Source organism: Coregonus lavaretus (genome assembly GCF_964263955.1).
Source record: "Coregonus lavaretus genome assembly, chromosome: 15".
Classification (NCBI taxonomy): domain Eukaryota; kingdom Metazoa; phylum Chordata; class Actinopteri; order Salmoniformes; family Salmonidae; genus Coregonus; species Coregonus lavaretus.
In genome coordinates, this window is record NC_140002.1 from 28,015,941 (window position 1) to 28,032,881 (window position 16,941).

General features: G+C 42.4%; 1 protein-coding gene across 7 annotated transcripts in view; it reads right to left on the reverse strand.

Annotated features, from left to right (window-relative positions):
- Positions 1-666: 666 nt before the first annotated feature.
- The window catches only part of LOC311142745 (ubiquitin carboxyl-terminal hydrolase 25-like), a 56,762-nt gene continuing 40,487 nt past the window's right edge, over positions 667-16,941 (reverse strand). For 3 of the 7 annotated variants that reach the window (XM_084178408.1, XM_084178407.1, XM_084178406.1), the window contains exons 18-25: positions 14,180-14,325; positions 10,976-11,071; positions 10,370-10,548; positions 9,542-9,620; positions 9,149-9,228; positions 8,341-8,464; positions 5,539-5,731; positions 667-1,467 (exon numbers count right to left, since the gene is read on the reverse strand). In XM_084178408.1, coding sequence (XP_084034534.1) covers positions 1,295-1,467; positions 5,539-5,731; positions 8,341-8,464; positions 9,149-9,228; positions 9,542-9,620; positions 10,370-10,548; positions 10,976-11,071; positions 14,180-14,325 — 1,070 coding nt within the window. In that variant the 3' untranslated portion in view covers positions 667-1,294. Of the gene's footprint in view, positions 1,468-5,538; positions 5,732-8,340; positions 8,465-9,148; positions 9,229-9,541; positions 9,621-10,369; positions 10,549-10,975; positions 11,072-12,139; positions 12,356-14,152; positions 14,326-16,941 lie in introns of all 7 variants that reach the window. The other 4 variants (XM_084178409.1, XM_084178410.1, XM_084178412.1 and 1 more) reach the window with 3 other exon arrangements.

A 16,941-nucleotide genomic window follows, 5' to 3' on the forward strand; every position in this document is an offset into this window, starting at 1 on the left:
CAATTTATTAATGCGCAACTTGCCTAAATTGGTAATGGAAACACCTTTCTATGCAATCTTTCTAAATGTTGAGAAAACATTTTTAAAATCACTGGACAAGTTAATGGAAACATAGCTACTGACAAGAAGCTACAATGTGGGGAATCGTTGGTGGCTTGTTTCAGCAAGTTTGTTCTTGATACCATGTCTAGTTGTGATTTTTTAAACTGATTTCATGTCAACGCTAATATGGTTAAAATTCACTAGCTAACCAACAACTGTACCGATGTATTTGAAAGACAATTGCTCATTGTGTAAATGTATTTATGTTTTCAATAAACATTTGGAGACTAAATATTGTTTACATGTTGTCAACAATCTAAGGCAACCTTGTCTGTTTTGCCCCACAGTTCCCAAGCTTCGGTATTGTTGCTAAATGACCGACCCGTCTATAGGCTATCCTTGGTGCTCTGCACTGCATAGTTTCTGATGTATGCAAGTCATGATCCGAGGAACCAAAACACAATGGCTGACAAAACATAAAGTGCATCTAAAAACAAAATCATGGAGATACGTAGTTGACAGAGGTGTAATACATGATTGCATCGTGATTGCATTATGTCACCTCAGGAATAATGGAGGACATTGTGGTGTTTAGTGTTAGTGCAGAAATAAAGACATGGGACATCAGACAAAGAAAATATGTATTTGGCGTAAAAGGGCCATAAATAAAATGGTATTCTCTCGATTTATTAACAAGCCACAGTGTCCATGGATGTCTACCATAGCACTCAAAACTTCTAATTCTGGTACAGTCCACAGACCCACTCGAGGTTCTCATTTCGTCACTTCTTTTAGAAAAAAAAACGAAACAATGTGATAATACTGTACCAAACTGGTGGCAAAGCAGCAGGGCGATCCTTCTCACACAGAGAAGGGGTGCTTTAAGAAAGGAGTGGGGGTGGGCAACAAAAGATAACTACAAAAAACAACAACCTCAACCTCGTTTAACAAAGCTTGGAGCAGCATGCGCTGGCTTTCAATCACTGCAGGATCACCATTTTCACTACTTCCCCCACTCCACTTTTTCCTTCTCCAACTGTCCGTTCATTCATGAATTTTTCTGTTGCGTTTTGCTTAAAAAATAATTAAAATAATTATTATTATAATGATAAAACCTTTAGCAGCAAAAGAGAAACAGAGGAGTAACGGCGAGCGACCCCTGGTTTATAAGGAAGGCATGGGTTAAAAGAGACATCCATGGGTGAGTGCCCTGGGGGGCCGTATAGGGCCGTGGGGCTGCTGCCCCCTCAGCTCATCTCCCGTCTGCAGGCACCCGGCTCAGGGAGGCCATGACACGGCCGTAGCGCTCAACCAGCTCCAGGGTGGAGTAGGTGGGCAGCTTGGGAGGGTCGCGGAAGCTTTTGATCTCTGTCGAGCAGTCGAGTAACTTGGGGAGGAAGTCCGTCAGCTTCTCCTGAAGGTTGGCTGCAGCAGGAGGGGGAAAACAATGACGGAGAGATGTCAGACAGAAAATTTTTGATTATTTCAATGTCCTTGCTTGTGTCACTCTCCAGAGTCACATCCAGTTACCAAACAGAAATCATAAGCTAAATATTTTCACTGTGATAGCACAAGCTCTTGGTAAGCATGCTCCTCTAGGAAAACACAGATTGAGAAAATAAAATGAAAGAGGCCCTAGTTGGTTGTTGTTCTAAGAAGATGCTGCTTGGTCAGTTTTCTGAACCCAATCTAACTTTTTCCTGGAGCAGAGGCTAGGACTCAACTGAACCATTTCTCTGAACTAACAATTTGGGTCAAATTCTGCCAACACAAAGTGGGTATTTCCTTGGTTGTTATGGCTTGGCTGGTCTGACTGCTAATATCAACTATTTTGACCATGTCCCTGACCACGTTTCATGTACCTTCCAAATTAAACTAGAGCAGAAAAACAACCAAACATCCAGTAGATCTCCAGTACCACAAATCTATCCCCCCTGGCCCTCTAGGCTCTTGTACCCCTTTCACACTATTGTGCCAACCCAAACAATACTGTGCTGCCTCGGATATGTTATTTTCATATTGCAGCATGATTCAAGCAACTACGGAGGCTGCCTAACCAGGTCAGCACAGTACACAGCTCGGCTCAGTAGTGTGAAAATGCTCTTAGTTCCCTCGGTCATTGGACTTTTATGGACTCTTGGAAGATCAGCCCCTTAAGCGTTTAACATGGGCTAAAAGAGATGCAAATAAACAAACACACTAGAGCTGTCCCCGACCTAGAGTTGTCGGTTCTTTTGACCAATCCATGTTAAAACGTGTATTTTTCCCTATATAGACACACCCTATGTGTTTGAATAAAATCAACTATATGTAGGCTACTGAGCTTGTCTCATGCTTTAAGCACAATGTGAATAAATAATTAAGAAACACAAATGACTTGAGGGAGCCAGAGATCAAGAAAGCAGAAGAAAATCCTGTTCCCGACGCTCTTCCTCCCACTGCTGCTGGCCTTCGCAGATTCTGCTGTTACGTTCCTAATACTGTAGGCTACACCAGGGGTCGGCAACCTTTTCCATTTGGAGTGCCAATTTATCTTACCATTTCTACCGATCTGTGTGCCAGTTATGATTTTTATTTGCACATTTTCGTGGAACAGTTTCATTTAATTTATAATAAAGGTTTCGTATCTCAAAATCATTATCATATGGTTAATCAAAATTGTAAAAGTAACTTCTATTGCTATTGCCAACTATGTAAAAAATAGCCTACATAAAGCCAACAAATAAAAACATTGCAGCCTGCAGGTAAAAAATATCCTGATAAAATAAATATCCTATAAATCTGGGGCGGCAGGTGGCTTAGTGGTTAAGAGCGTTGTGCCAGTAACCGAAAGGTCGCTGGTTCTAATCCCCGAGCCGACTAGGTGAAAAATCTGTCGATGTGCCCTTGAGCAAGGCACTTAACCCTAATTGCTCCTGTAAGTCGCTCTGGATAAGAGCGTCTGCTAAATGACTAAAATGTAAAATGTAAATGTAAATCACATTGACTACGCATGGCCTGTCTGCAAGGAACTTGAAACATTGTATCAACCAGAGGCGCAACGTTCACTGGGGACGGGGGGGACATGTCCTCCCCACATTCTGAAATTACATTTTTGTCTGCCCCAGTTTTATCATTGGAATGTGATACAAAACGAGGCAACGGTGTGCTTTAGGACCGTGCGGACGTCTTTGAGCAGTCGGGTAGGCAGTTTGGAGTGATTATCCGACTGGATATTTTTTCTTAAATAATAATAACTATGTCCCCCCCCCACTTCTAAAACCAAAGTTGCGCCCCTGGTATCAACTATTAACTTGGGTCCGGCCTGAAGCTAGTGCTAGCAAACTTGCAACATTGTATAAAATATTCTGGGCCCCCAGAGTTTCCCAATACACTGAGCTCTGGACAGACATATGGCCTTTCCACTGGATCAGAGCATGACAATTTTTTTCCCCATTTCACGCTGAGTGGTTATCGAAAGAGAGCTGGAAAGATTTTTCAAATAGGCTTTGTTGAGGAACTATTGTCATTCTCAATGGATGTAAAACAGATTTTGTTAACTTGCTGTTTGAGGTGGGGGGAAAAATTGTTTGAGAAGTTCCACAGTGGTGGTGGGTTAAGACAATCTGAAATACTATCAGATCCCCAAATGGGCACATGTATAGGCCTGCATTTGTATAGGCCTACTTCTACGTATAATCAGTGTGTGTATCCTTAAATCAACATTAAACAGGAGCGTTACAAACAAACGACAATTAATAAACTGACAGAGATCAAGAAAGCCAAGAAACTAAATGGAATGAAATAAACATTTACATTTCAGTCATTTAGCAGACGCTCTTATCCAGAGCGACTTACAGTAGTGAGTGCATACATGTTCATATTTGTTCGTACTGGTCCCCCACGGGAATCGAACCCACAACCCTGGCGTTGCAAGTGCCATGCTCTACCAGCTGAGCCACACAGGACCACACACTTGTCCCAAAACTTGTTCCTCACAAGTGTTTTTACCGCAAACAACGTGTCCACTCCGACAATGAGAACGGTAAAAGTGATAATTATATATTGAATACATTAACAGAAATGACTGTAACCAAACATTATAGATTAGAAATTATGTGAATTAACGGAAATTGTACTACTGGTGTGCCATCCCCGCGGCCTCCGAATGGATTAGTCCATTGAGACAGGAGTGAATCAGAGTCTCATGTGCCATAAAAAATATATATACACTACCGTTCAAAAGTTTGGGGTCACTTGGAAATGTCCTTGTTTTCAAAATAAAAGCAATTTTTTTGTCCATTAAAATAACATCAAATTGATCAGAAATACAGTGTAGACATTGTTAATGTTGTAAATGGCTATTGTAGCTGGAAACGACTGATTTCTAATGGAATATCTACATAGCCGTACAGAGGCCCATTATCAGCAACCATCAGTCCTGTGTTCCAATGGCACGTTGTGTTTGCTAATCCAAGTTTATCATTTTAAAAGGCTAATTGATCATCAGAAAACCCTTTTGCAATTATGTTAGCACAGCTGAAAACTGTTGTGCTGATTAAAGAAGCAATAAAACTATGCTGACCTTCTAGGCAGAGTTGCAAAGAAAAATCCATATCTCAGACTGGCCAATAAAAAGAAAAGATTAAGATGAGCATGAGATATGGCTTTTTCTTTGCAACTCTGCCTAGAAGGTCAGCATCCCGGAGTTGCCTCTTCACTGTTGACGTTGAGACTGGTGTCTTGCAGGTACTATTTAAATGAAGCTGCCAGTTGAGGACCTGTGAGGCATCTGTTTCTCAAACTAGTTGTGCACCGGGGCCTCCCACTCCTCTTTCTATTGTGTTAGAGCCAGTTTGTGCTGTTCTGTGAAGGGAGTAGTACACAGCGTTGTACAAGATCTTCAGTTTCTTGGCAATTTCTCGCATGGAATAGCCTTCATTTCTCAGAACAAGAATAGACTGACGAGTTTCAGAAGAAAGTTATTTGTTTCTGGCCATTTTGAGCCTGTAATCGAACCCACAATTGCTGATGCTCCAGATACTCAACTAGTCTCAAGAAGGCCAGTTTTATTGCTTCTTTAAATCAGCACAACAGTTTTCAGCTGTGCTAACATAATTGCAAAAGGGTTTTCTAATGATCAATTAGCCTTTTAAAATGATAAACTTGGATTAGCAAACACAACGTGCCATTGGAACACAGGACTGATGGTTGCTGATAAATGGGCCTCTGTACGGCTATGTAGATATTCCATTAAAGATCAGCCGTTTCCAGCTACAATAACCATTTACAACATTAACAACGTCTACACTGTATTTCTGATCAATTTGATGTTATTTTAATGGACAAAAAAATTTGCTTTTCTTTCAAAAACAAGGACATTTCTAAGTGACCCCAAACTTTTGAACGGTAGTGTATATTTTAGACTGCTCGACAAAAAAAAAATCTCAGTTGACCAACAGTCTATCCACCAAACAATTGACTAAATGGGGTCAGCCCTAAAACAAACAAACTCACGCTCCATCTCTTGTCCCAGGTAGGAGCACCAGCGGTTCCTCATGTCCTCCACAGACAGCAGGTCCTTCTCTGTGTCGTGGACCAGCAGTAGGGGGATGCACGGCACGACCAGTTCATTCATGATGCTCAAGCCGTTGCTCACCTCCGGCTCCTCACCAGACTCAAACATCCCCGCCGCATTCTCATTCAGTTTCTATAGGCAAAGCACATACATATAGATCGATGACTTAGGGATTAGCTTCAAGTGGTATTCTAACAAATTTACCAGTATTAGCTACTCTGTCAAAACAGACTTACAGGACAGCCAGGTATTACTTTTCATATATTGCTATTGTATATGTCTTTACATTAGAGACCACCTCTGTATGAAAGGCTGCAGCCCAGGTAAGTCTCAGACCATTTGCATTACCACTATCTGGTAGTCATCTATTAACACTGTCAACGTCAGAGGATGTTTTCAAGGCCTGTGTTACTGACGTGGGCAGTGACGTACAAGATGATGCAGACACTTCGCTCTGTTCTCCTTAGCTAAGTCCTGCTCTGCTGCAGACACAAACTCCCTGACCTTAGCTGTGGAAAATACCTTACACAGACGCAGGCGGCCACTCCGGACTAGGTGGGGATTCACAAACAACATCCCAGTACATTAACTGTGTCAATGTTAGCAGTGTTTTCAATTAAAACAGGGCAGAAGGTAAACAGCGGGGCTGGAGAGAGTGGGACCGAGCAGGGAGCCAGCGGTTTGTTCTGGCCAGAGATCTGAGATGGTGGCTATAACTCTAACTGTAACAGAGCCCTGACGGAGCAGAGCAGAGGTTAGCTCAGGACACGGCCGTGTCTCACGGTAATGTGTTTACACTCGCTGGGCCTCCTGCTTCCTATTCCCACTCGGATGATTACATTAGGAGCACAATGCTGGTGTAAGGTTACTGAGTGCAGGAGCAGCAACAGGGCCGACGAGGAGGAACAGGGTTCCTCTCCCTCTCTCGGTTCAGACAAGACCAGTCACAGCCTGATCCGACCGACCGGGGAATCATTCCCTCTATGCCCTAACAGATAGAACCAGAGCACAGCTTGGAGATGGGATAGTAAACAAAATGAAACTGTGGTCTGATCAGAATATTGAATGGATTTTTCCTCCAAACAAATACAGTGGCTTCAGAAAGTATTCATACCCCTTGACTTGTTACAGCCTGAATTCAAAATGGATTAAATATATTTATTTTCTCACATCTACACACAATACCCCATAATGACAAAGTGAAAATATGTTTTTAGACATTTCTGCACATTTATTGAAAATGAAATACAGAAATATGTCATTTACTTAAGTCAATACATGTTAGAATCACCTTTGGCAGCGATTACATCTGGGAGTCTTTTTGGGTAGGTCTCTAAGAGCTTTGCACACCTGGAATGTACAATATTTGTACATTATCCTTTTAAAAACTTTTTTAAACTCTTCAAGCTTTGGCTGTTGATCATTTTGAAGTCTTGCCATATATTTTCAAGCCGATTTAAGTCAAAACTGTAACTAAGCCACTAAGGAACATTCAATGTCGTCCTGGTAAGCAACACCAGTGTATATTTGGCCTTGTGTTTTAGGTTATTGTTCTGCTGAAAGGTGTATTTGTCTCCCAGTGTCTGTTGGAAAGCAGACAGAACCAGGTTTTCCTCTAGGAGTTTGTCTGAGCTTAGCTCTATTCTGTTTTCTTTATATCCTAAAAAACTCCCTAGTCCTTGCCGATGACAAGCATACCCATAACATGATGCAGCCACCACCATGCTTGAAAATATTAAGAGTGGTACTCATGATGTGTTGTGTTGGATTTTCCCAAACATAACACTTTGTATTCTGGACATAAAGTGAATTTCTTTGCCACATTTTTTGCAGTTTTACTTTAGTGCCTTATTGCAAACAGGATGCAGGCTCCCTTCTTTTCACTCTGTAATTTAGGTTAGTATTGTGGAGTAACTACAATGTTGTTGATCCATTCTCAGTTTTCTCCTATCACAGCCATTACATTCTGTAACTGTTTTAAAGTCACCATTGGCCTTATAGTGAAATTCCTGAGCGGTTTCCTTCCTCTCCGGCAACTGAGTTAGGAAGGACACCTGTATCTTTATAGTGACTGGACGTATTGATACACCAGCCAAAGGGTAATTAATAACATCACTATGCCCAAAGGGATATTCAATGTCTGCTTTATTTTTTAACACATCTACCAATAGGTGCCCTTCTTTGCGAGGCATTGGAAAAGGTCAAGGGGTGTGAATACTTTCTGAAGACACTGTAGCATCTGCTGAGAAAAATTATGTTGGATCTTTATGGGCAATAAAAAAGGCAATGTAATATCTCAGCTAGAACAGGAACAAGCCCTGCATCAATTCTAGAGATTATGGGGTGGAGGGATGGTCTCGTTCAACATTAGTCACTGTGAATAGCAGGACGGCATAGATGAGTTAGGAGGTCAGAGACCGAGAGACTTGCTGATGATGAGACAGAGGATAGTGGTATTAATTCTTCAAAGAGAATGACTTGAACTACTTCCACTGTGACCTATTGATTTGATTGGAAACACGTGATGATCTTTGAAACACAATGGACTAACTTTGATCACTTTCTTTACATTTAGGCTGAAACTTTGTTATGTACCAAATGCTAAATCTGCTGTAGCATAAGAAAATCATACCGCATCTTACATGAACTAACTACATAAGGTCAATTGACAGACACTTCCAATAGTACAGTGGTTCAGTTGTTGTATGATTGTGAGTGATGTCAGGGGAGGGTTGTCTCACCAGCAGGCACTCTCTCCGGTAGAGCCCTATGAGCTCATCGTCGTGACCTCGGTACAGCCCTTTGACCAACAGCTCTCTGTTGTACTGGTATGAATAGATCAGGTACATCAAGGCCTCCACAAAGCTACAGAGAAACAGACACAGTCAGATACATTATAGTAGCATCAGGGTGCAACAAACTTAACCACAAGGGCTGCGTTTACACAGGCAGCCCAATACTGATTGTTTCCACTAATTGGTCTTTTGACCAATCACATCACATCTTTTCACATCTTTTTCAGAGCTGATCTGATTGGTCAAAAAAGTGGAACAAAAAGTCAAAATTGGGCTGCCTGTGTAAATGCTACCATAGAGAGGCAGAGGAGATCTAAAATCAGGTTTAGCTGTGTCTACAAGGGATAGTAGAGTAGGAACAGTCAGGCCTTTTTCATTAAGAGGATTTAAAACAGATGTATTGGAGGGAGAATTAACAGAAGAAACTGAGGAAATAACCAAGTACATGAACAACCATCTTGATCTATGCCAGACTGACTGAGATCCAGACATAAGGATAGGGGGATGTTAAAGGACCTGCTTCCCTCTACAGGTGACTTTAGGAAGTTCACATGCTTAACAAAGCTGCACTATCAGGTGCTTCTACTAATAATGCAATAATCTAGAGAGTATTTTAATCTAGATTTTAAATGTATTCTATACTGAAATGGTTGGGCAATGTGAGTTCCCATTTGTTTGCAGTAAGATTGGAAATAAAAGCTCTGGGTCGTGAAGAGAAGAACGTGACAACAGTCCAGCCAATTGGCAGTCTCACCTTCTCTTCTGGAACAGCTCCAAACCAATCATCAGGAAGATTGTTGTCTCGCGGAAATTCCTGTAGTCCTGATGCCACATCTGTGAACATTGTAGGGAACAGAGTTCACGAGAAAGAGCTTGAAAGGATTTTAAGGAAAGATCTATAACATTTGGATCTAACTGTTAGTACATAAAAGCGTAATTACATCTTCCCCATTGGATTATCCATAGCAGAGGTTAGTTGGGTCAGTTACAATTTAGAGATTGTAATGATTTAAACCTTATACTCAAATGTAAACAATTCTAATACTAGTTTATTCTGTTTCATTTCAACTGTCAAAACATCCTGAATAAGATGTTCCAGACAAAACATTGTAAATCAGTCAAAACCAGAGTGTTTCAGAATGCTGACCTCATACTCCTCCATGTTGATCTCCTCTGGCTTAATGAGATCTAGTTTGGCACGGGCCACCTTCATAATGCTCTTACACCTGAGAGAGAGATGGGGGGGGGGGGGGGGGGGGAATGGAAAGAAAGGGAAAGTGAAAGAGAGAGGAGAGTAAGGTAGAGAGAGTGCTGTTGGTATGATGAATCATACTGGTGAGTTACTAGCTACTCCAGGAGATGAACCAGTACACAGTGGTCCTGGGGCTGCGACACACAGGCCCCATGAATCACTGCTTACTGCAGAGAAACACTACTACTGAACCACACACTCCTCTCCAGAGCTTCTTATTGAGGCCACATGCAACACAGAAATCGTATTAAAACCGGGTAGTTTGACTCCTGGATGCTGATTGGCTGAAAGCTGTGGTATATCAGACATTATAAGACTGTATACTATGGGTATGACAAAACATTTATTTTTACTGTTCAAATTACGTTGGTAACCAGTTTATAATAGCAATTAGGCACCTCGGGTTTGTGGTGTATGGCCAATATACCACAGCTAAGTGATGTATCCAGGCACTCAGTGTTGTACCTAAGAACAGCCCTAAACTGTGGTATATTGGCCATATACCACACCCCCTCAGGCTTTATTGCTTAATTATACCTGCTCAGAATAGAGGAAAATCAATTCACTGATGAAAATGGATTATGACTACCCTCTGCTGGTGAATTTGTGAAGTTCAGAGGTAATAAACTGGTGTTTTCCTTTTTATCAAAGAAAGATGAGACAAACTCATCATTCAAATAGGAGTTACAGGAAACACGTTTTGGTGGTGTAACCCATAAATACCGTTCGTCAAAGCCCAGGTTTCTGTCGGCAAACTGCATGAGGAGGGTTCTCTCCAGGATCTTCTTGGGGGCCTGGTTCTGGATGAAGTAGACGATGACGTGCTGCAGTCGGTAGTCGTTCTCCGGGGCTGTGTCCTCCTGGGCAAACCTCAGCAGACGGGTGTACTCCACCTTAATGGCCTGAGACACACAGATAGAGCATGCGGTGAATGGACTTTGATAGACCAAGCTAACATTAGCACTTCAGAGTGTAGGCCTAGATTAGAACACTGATAAACATCTGCAGCAGCAGGAGACAAAACCATCCTCTTCCACGTAAGAGTTGTCAAGATCATCCTCCTTATCCTTGTAAACAAAACTCAAAGAGTTGATTCAAGTTCTCTTTCTTCAAATGAACCTCATTGTCTATGTGACACCAAGTCCCATTTCTGGAGGATGCTTTTGATGAGAACAACTGACTCAAAAAGAGAACACAGAACTGAGGAATGCCAGGTAAAACGGGATGGGAGGATGGTTGTTGAGAGGAATGCAGTAGAAGTACAGCATCAGAGAAGGAGTGAATAAAGGTGTGAGAGAGAAAGAGAAAAGAGATGAGATCGGGATGTACCTTGAAGAAGGCCGCTTCAGGCCCAAGCTCTTCAAACACAGTCCTTGCTTTGCCAATGGACATTATAATACCCTGCATGTTTGGAGTCATCATGGCCTGCAGTACCCAAGGAGTGGAAGCATGTTACAACAGTAGAAAATAAATCCCCTTCGAATGGAACGAGCCCAGCAAGCCCCCAAAATAATACACCTTTCTGGTACAGCCCTATGTGAGCTGTCCTGGGCATAGCGTATAACAGTCAGCAGACCATGCATATGTTAGAGTCACTCCACTACTGTGAGGTACACACACAACCCGTCATGTGAAGGACACAATGGATGCTTTAAAATACATTGTCATGTGAAGGACAGTCTCTGTGAAAGGCAGCCCTGTGAAGGTAGAGGTCCTTATTGTAAAGACAGTCCCTACAGACAGCCTTGTAGAAAGTCCTAGTGTGGTACAGCAAGCAGACAGTCTTTGGTCTATTTAAGGGCATATAAACTAAACAACATTGATTCTACTACAGCACTTTGACAACATTATTACAAAACCAACTAATTTATTGATAGGATCAGTGAGACGATGCAGTTACATTCAGCTTGTATTTTTCCCCTCCCAATGGGTTTTTATATGATACATATTTGTATGAATCAAAAAGGATGTTATAAATAGTAAGACATAACTGTGCAAATCACATTTACTTTTCACATTTGCTGCTGAGCTGCAGTTTATTTCTCTGCAGCAAAAATAAACACTCTAGACAACTGAGTCGATGTTTAGGTGAAGTTTCTGTACAAATATCTCTGATGAGAACCGAAGGCTTCTGTGTAGAGTAGAGTGCTTCTGTTGCAAGATGCAAGTAGGCTTGACAGGGATAGGCTTTTCACACACTATGTTTTTAAAGCTAGCCCAAGGCTAGTTTCATCTTCTAGGATAGTACACTGGCTGTAGTATAATATAGCACCCTATCTTAGTCTGCCAAGACGTTTGGTTGAAAATGCCAACTGTCCTGAGCTAACCATGACTCTTGTTTGAAAACTACTCTGAATTAAGATTTACTCAGGTGTGAAAAGCCTATAGTAGAGACAAGAGGATTAATCTCCTCATCCTAATCACCAAACAGGCAAGATACTTTTTAGCACACCAAAGAAGAGTCAGCTGGGTGAGCCGAGTGTCGAGCGCTACCTCGTCATCGTACCCCCCCTCCTCTGACTCGATGACAAAGGTTTCCACCTGGGGGATGGCCACCTTTAACATATGGTGGGCAGGGGGCTCATCCTCCACAGGGGGGTCAGTGTCAGAGGGAGGGGTGAGAGAGGTTTCATGGTTCACCTTTATCTCAGGCTGAGGCTGGGGGGGAGGGCATGGGGAGACACTCTCTCCACTGGACTGTGGAGAGAGCTGGTGAGAGTGAACAAGCAAGAGAGAAAGAGCAAGAAACATAGCACAAAGTTAAACAGAAATAAAAAAGGAAAAAGGGTGAAAATAACTTTACTGGGGTTGAGTGGTAGGCCTAAGTGGTTCTTTGAAGTGAGCGTAGTAGAAGCAGTTGTATGGTGTGTGTCAGAGGTGGATTATGTGTGTGTGTGTTACAGTGAGGGAAAAAAGTATTTGATCCCCTGCTGATTTTGTAAGTTTGCCCACTGACAAAGAAATGATCAGTCTATAATTTTAATGGTAGGTTTATTTGAACAGTGAGAGACAGAATAACAACAACAAAATCCAGAAAAACGCATGTCAAAAATGTTATAAATTGATTTGCATTTTAAAATGAGGGAAATAAGTATTTGACCCCCTCTCAATCAGAAAGATGTCTGGCTCCCAGGTGTCTTTTATACAGGTAACGAGCTGAGATTAGGAGCACACTCTTAAAGGGAGTGCTCCTAATCTCAGCTTGTTACCTGTATAAAAGAGTCCTGTCCACAGAAGCAATCAATGAATCAGATTACAAACTTTCCACCATGGCCAAGACCAAAGAGCTCTCCAAGGATGTCAGGGACAAGATTGTAGACCTACACAAGGCTGGAATGGGCTATAAGACCATCGCCAAGCAGCTTGGTAAGAAGGTGACAACAGTTGGTGCGATTATTCGCAAATGGAAGAAACACAAAATAACTGTCAATCTCCTTCGGCCTGGGGCTCCATGCAAGATCTCACCTCGTGGAGTTGCAATGATCATGAGAACGGTGAGGAATCAGCCCAGAACTACACGGGAGGATCTTGTCAATGATCTCAAGGCAGCTGGGACCATAGTCACCAAGAAAACAATTGGTAACACACTACGCCGTGAAGGACTGAAATCCTGCAGCGCTCGCAAGGTCCCCCTGCTCAAGAAAGCACATATACAGGGCCGTCTGAAGTTTGCCAATGAACATCTGAATGATTCAGAGGAGAACTGGGTGAAAGTGTTGTGGTCAGATGAGACCAAAATCAAGCTCTTTGGCATCAACTCAACTCGCCGTGTTTGGAGGAGGAGGAATGCTGCCTATGACCCCAAGAACACCATCCCCACCGTCAAACATGGAGGTGGAAACATTATGCTTTGGGGGTGTTTTTCTGCTAAGGGGACAGGACAACTTCACCGCATCAAAGGGACGATGGACGGGGCCATGTACCGTCAAATCTTGGGTGAGAACCACCTTCCCTCAGCCAGGGCATTGAAAATGGGTCGTGGTTGGGTATTCCAGCATGACAATGACCCAAAACACACGGCCAAGGCAACAAAGGAGTGGCTCAAGAAGAAGCACATTAAGGTCCTGGAGTGGCCTAGCCAGTCTCCAGACCTTAATCCCATAGAAAATCTGTGGAGGGAGCTGAAGGTTAGAGTTGCCAAACGTCAGCCTCGAAACCTTAATGACTTGGAGAAGATCTGCAAAGAGGAGTGGAACAAAATCCCTCCTGAGATGTGTGCAAACCTGGTGGCCAACTACAAGAAACGTCTGACCTCTGTGATTGCCAACAAGGGTTTTGCCACCAAGTACTAAGTAATGTTTTGCAGAGGGGTCAAATACTTATTTCCCTCATTAAAATGCAAATTAATTTATAACATTTTTGACATGCATTTTTCTGGACTTTTTTGTTGTTATTCTGTCTCTCAATGTTCAAATAAACCTACCATTAAAATTATAGACTGATCATGTCTTTGTCAGTGGGCAAACGTACAAAATCAGCAGAGGATCAAATACTTTTTTCCCTCACTGTATGTGCTGTGCTGTATGGTCTTACTGCAGTAAGCAGTCCCTCAGGGCTCCTCTCCTGCTGCTGCTGTTCGGCTGCAGCCTTGGAGATGGCCCTCTCTGTGTCCTCCTGCAGGTGCTTGGAGTCGTCTGTGGGGGACGGCTGCTCCATGTACTCTGGGTCCTGCTGTGGAGCTGGAGGAACCACACACAGACAAACACATAAACTAACAAAGCATAAATGTCATAAGTCTACCTGTCTAATATAATTTTTGCCCAAACTCTGCTGGCCTGGAAATGTTATTTTTACACTTCCAGCAACTATGGTGGATGCATATCCAGGTCAGCACTAGTGATGTTCAGTTCGCAAATTATTTGTTGTTTTTGAACTACTCTTTTTACTGACTCGACAGTCATGGCCACCCAGACTATTTACATTGACCCCCCCCTTTTGTTTTACACTGCTGCTACTCGCTGTTCACTATCTATGCATAATCACTTTACCCCTAACTACATGTACAAATAACCTCGACTAACCTGTACCGCCGCACATTGACTCGGTACCGGTACCCCCTGTATATAGCCTCGTTACTGTTATTTTATTGTGTTACTTTTATTTTATTTAGTAAATATTTTCTTAACTCTATTTTCTTAAAACTGCATTGTTGGTTAAGGGCTCATAAGTAAGCATTTCACGGTAAGGTCTACACATGTTGTATTCGGCGCATGTGACAAATACAATTTCATTTGATTTAGCTGAGACTCATCTCTAATTATTTTCACCTGACTTACAACAATGTATCTGATGCTGTCTGGACCAAAAGAGTATGGCATGTCATACTATTTATGTCCAGACAGCATCAGATACATAGGCTACATAAAGTAAGACAGAGGGGTGCTGTTTCGCTCACTCGGATGCTTTCTCCGGTGAGAGAGTTTCAGCAGAGAGGAAGAGGCGACGCGAGAGGGCTCATTCTCGCCACAATCTGTCCAGAATAAGCCCAATGCGTTTCTATGGGCAAAATATGCAGACCTAAGCTTGTCTTCCTGCTTTAGGGACAATGACTCCCATTGTTAGGGCGGCGACATGAGCATCTCGTCATTATAAAGCTCTCTGGTTTCAGCCGCTTGCGAATTGGAAAGGAAAGTTGGCGGGTGCACTGTTAGGATGCTGGCTTCCTTACAAGTAAATTTATGTTTTGCCAAAATTATATAATATACAGTGGGGAAAAAAAGTATTTAGTCAGCCACCAATTGTGCAAGTTCTCCCACTTAAAAAGATTAGAGAGGCCTGTAATTTTCATCATAGGTACACGTCAACTATGACAGACAAAATGAGATTTTTTTTCTCCAGAAAATCACATTGTAGGATTTTTCATGAATTTATTTGCAAATTATGGTGGAAAATAAGTATTTGGTCAATAACAAAAAAGTTTCTCAATACTTTGTTATATACCCTTTGTTGGCAATGACACAGGTCAAAAGTTTTCTGTAAGTCTTCACAAGGTTTTCACACACTGTTGCTAGTATTTTGGCCCATTCCTCCATGCAGATCTCCTCTAGAGCAGTGATGTTTTGGGGCTGTCGCTGGGCAACACAGACTTTCAACTCCCTCCAAAGATTTTCTATGGGGTTGAGATCTGGAGACTGGCTAGGCCACTCCAGGACCTTGAAATGCTTCTTACGAAGCCACTCCTTCGTTGCCCGGGCGGTGTGTTTGGGATCATTGTCATGCTGAAAGACCCAGCCACGTTTCATCTTCAATGCCCTTGCTGATGGAAGGAGGTTTTCACTCAAAATCTCACGATACATGGCCCCATTCATTCTTTCCTTTACACGGATCAGTCGTTCTGGTCCCTTTGCAGAAAAACAGCCCCAAAGCATGATGTTTCCACCCCCATGCTTGACAGTGGGTATGGTGTTCTTTGGATGCAACTCAGCATTCTTTGTCCTCCAAACACGACGAGTTGAGTTTTTACCAAAAAGTTATATTTTGGTTTCATCTGACCATATGACATTCTCCCAATCCTCTTCTGGATCATCCAAATGCACTCTAGCAAACTTCAGACAGGCCTGGACATGTACTGGCTTAAGCAGGGGGACACGTCTGGCACTGCAGGATTTGAGTCCCTGGCGGCGTAGTGTGTTACTGATGGTAGGCTTTGTTACTTTGGTCCCAGCTCTCTGCAGGTCATTCACTAGGTCCCCCCGTGTGGTTCTGGGATTTTTGCTCACCGTTCTTGTGATCATTTTGACCCCACGGGGTAAGATCTTGCGTGGAGCCCCAGATCGAGGGAGATTATCAGTGGTCTTGTATGTCTTCCATTTCCTAATAATTGCTTCCACAGTTGATTTCTTCAAACCAAGCTGCTTACCTATTGCAGATTCAGTCTTCCCAGCCTGGTGCAGGTCTACAATTTTGTTTCTGGTGTCCTTTGACAGCTCTTTGGTCTTGGCCATAGTGGAGTTTGGAGTGTGACTGTTTGAGGTTGTGGACAGGTGTCTTTTATACTGATAACAAGTTCAAACAGGTGCCATTAATACAGGTAACGAGTGGAGGACAGAGGAGCCTCTTAAAGAAGAAGTTACAGGTCTGTGAGAGACAGAAATCTTGCTTGTTTGTAGGTGACCAAATACTTATTTTCCACCATAATTTGCAAATAAATTCATTAAAAATCCTACAATGTGATTTTCAGGATTTTTTTTTCTCAATTTGTCTGTTATAGTTGACGTGTACCTATGATGAAAATTACAGGCCTCTCTCATCTTTTTAAGTGGGAGAACCTGCACAATTGGTGGCTGACTAAATAC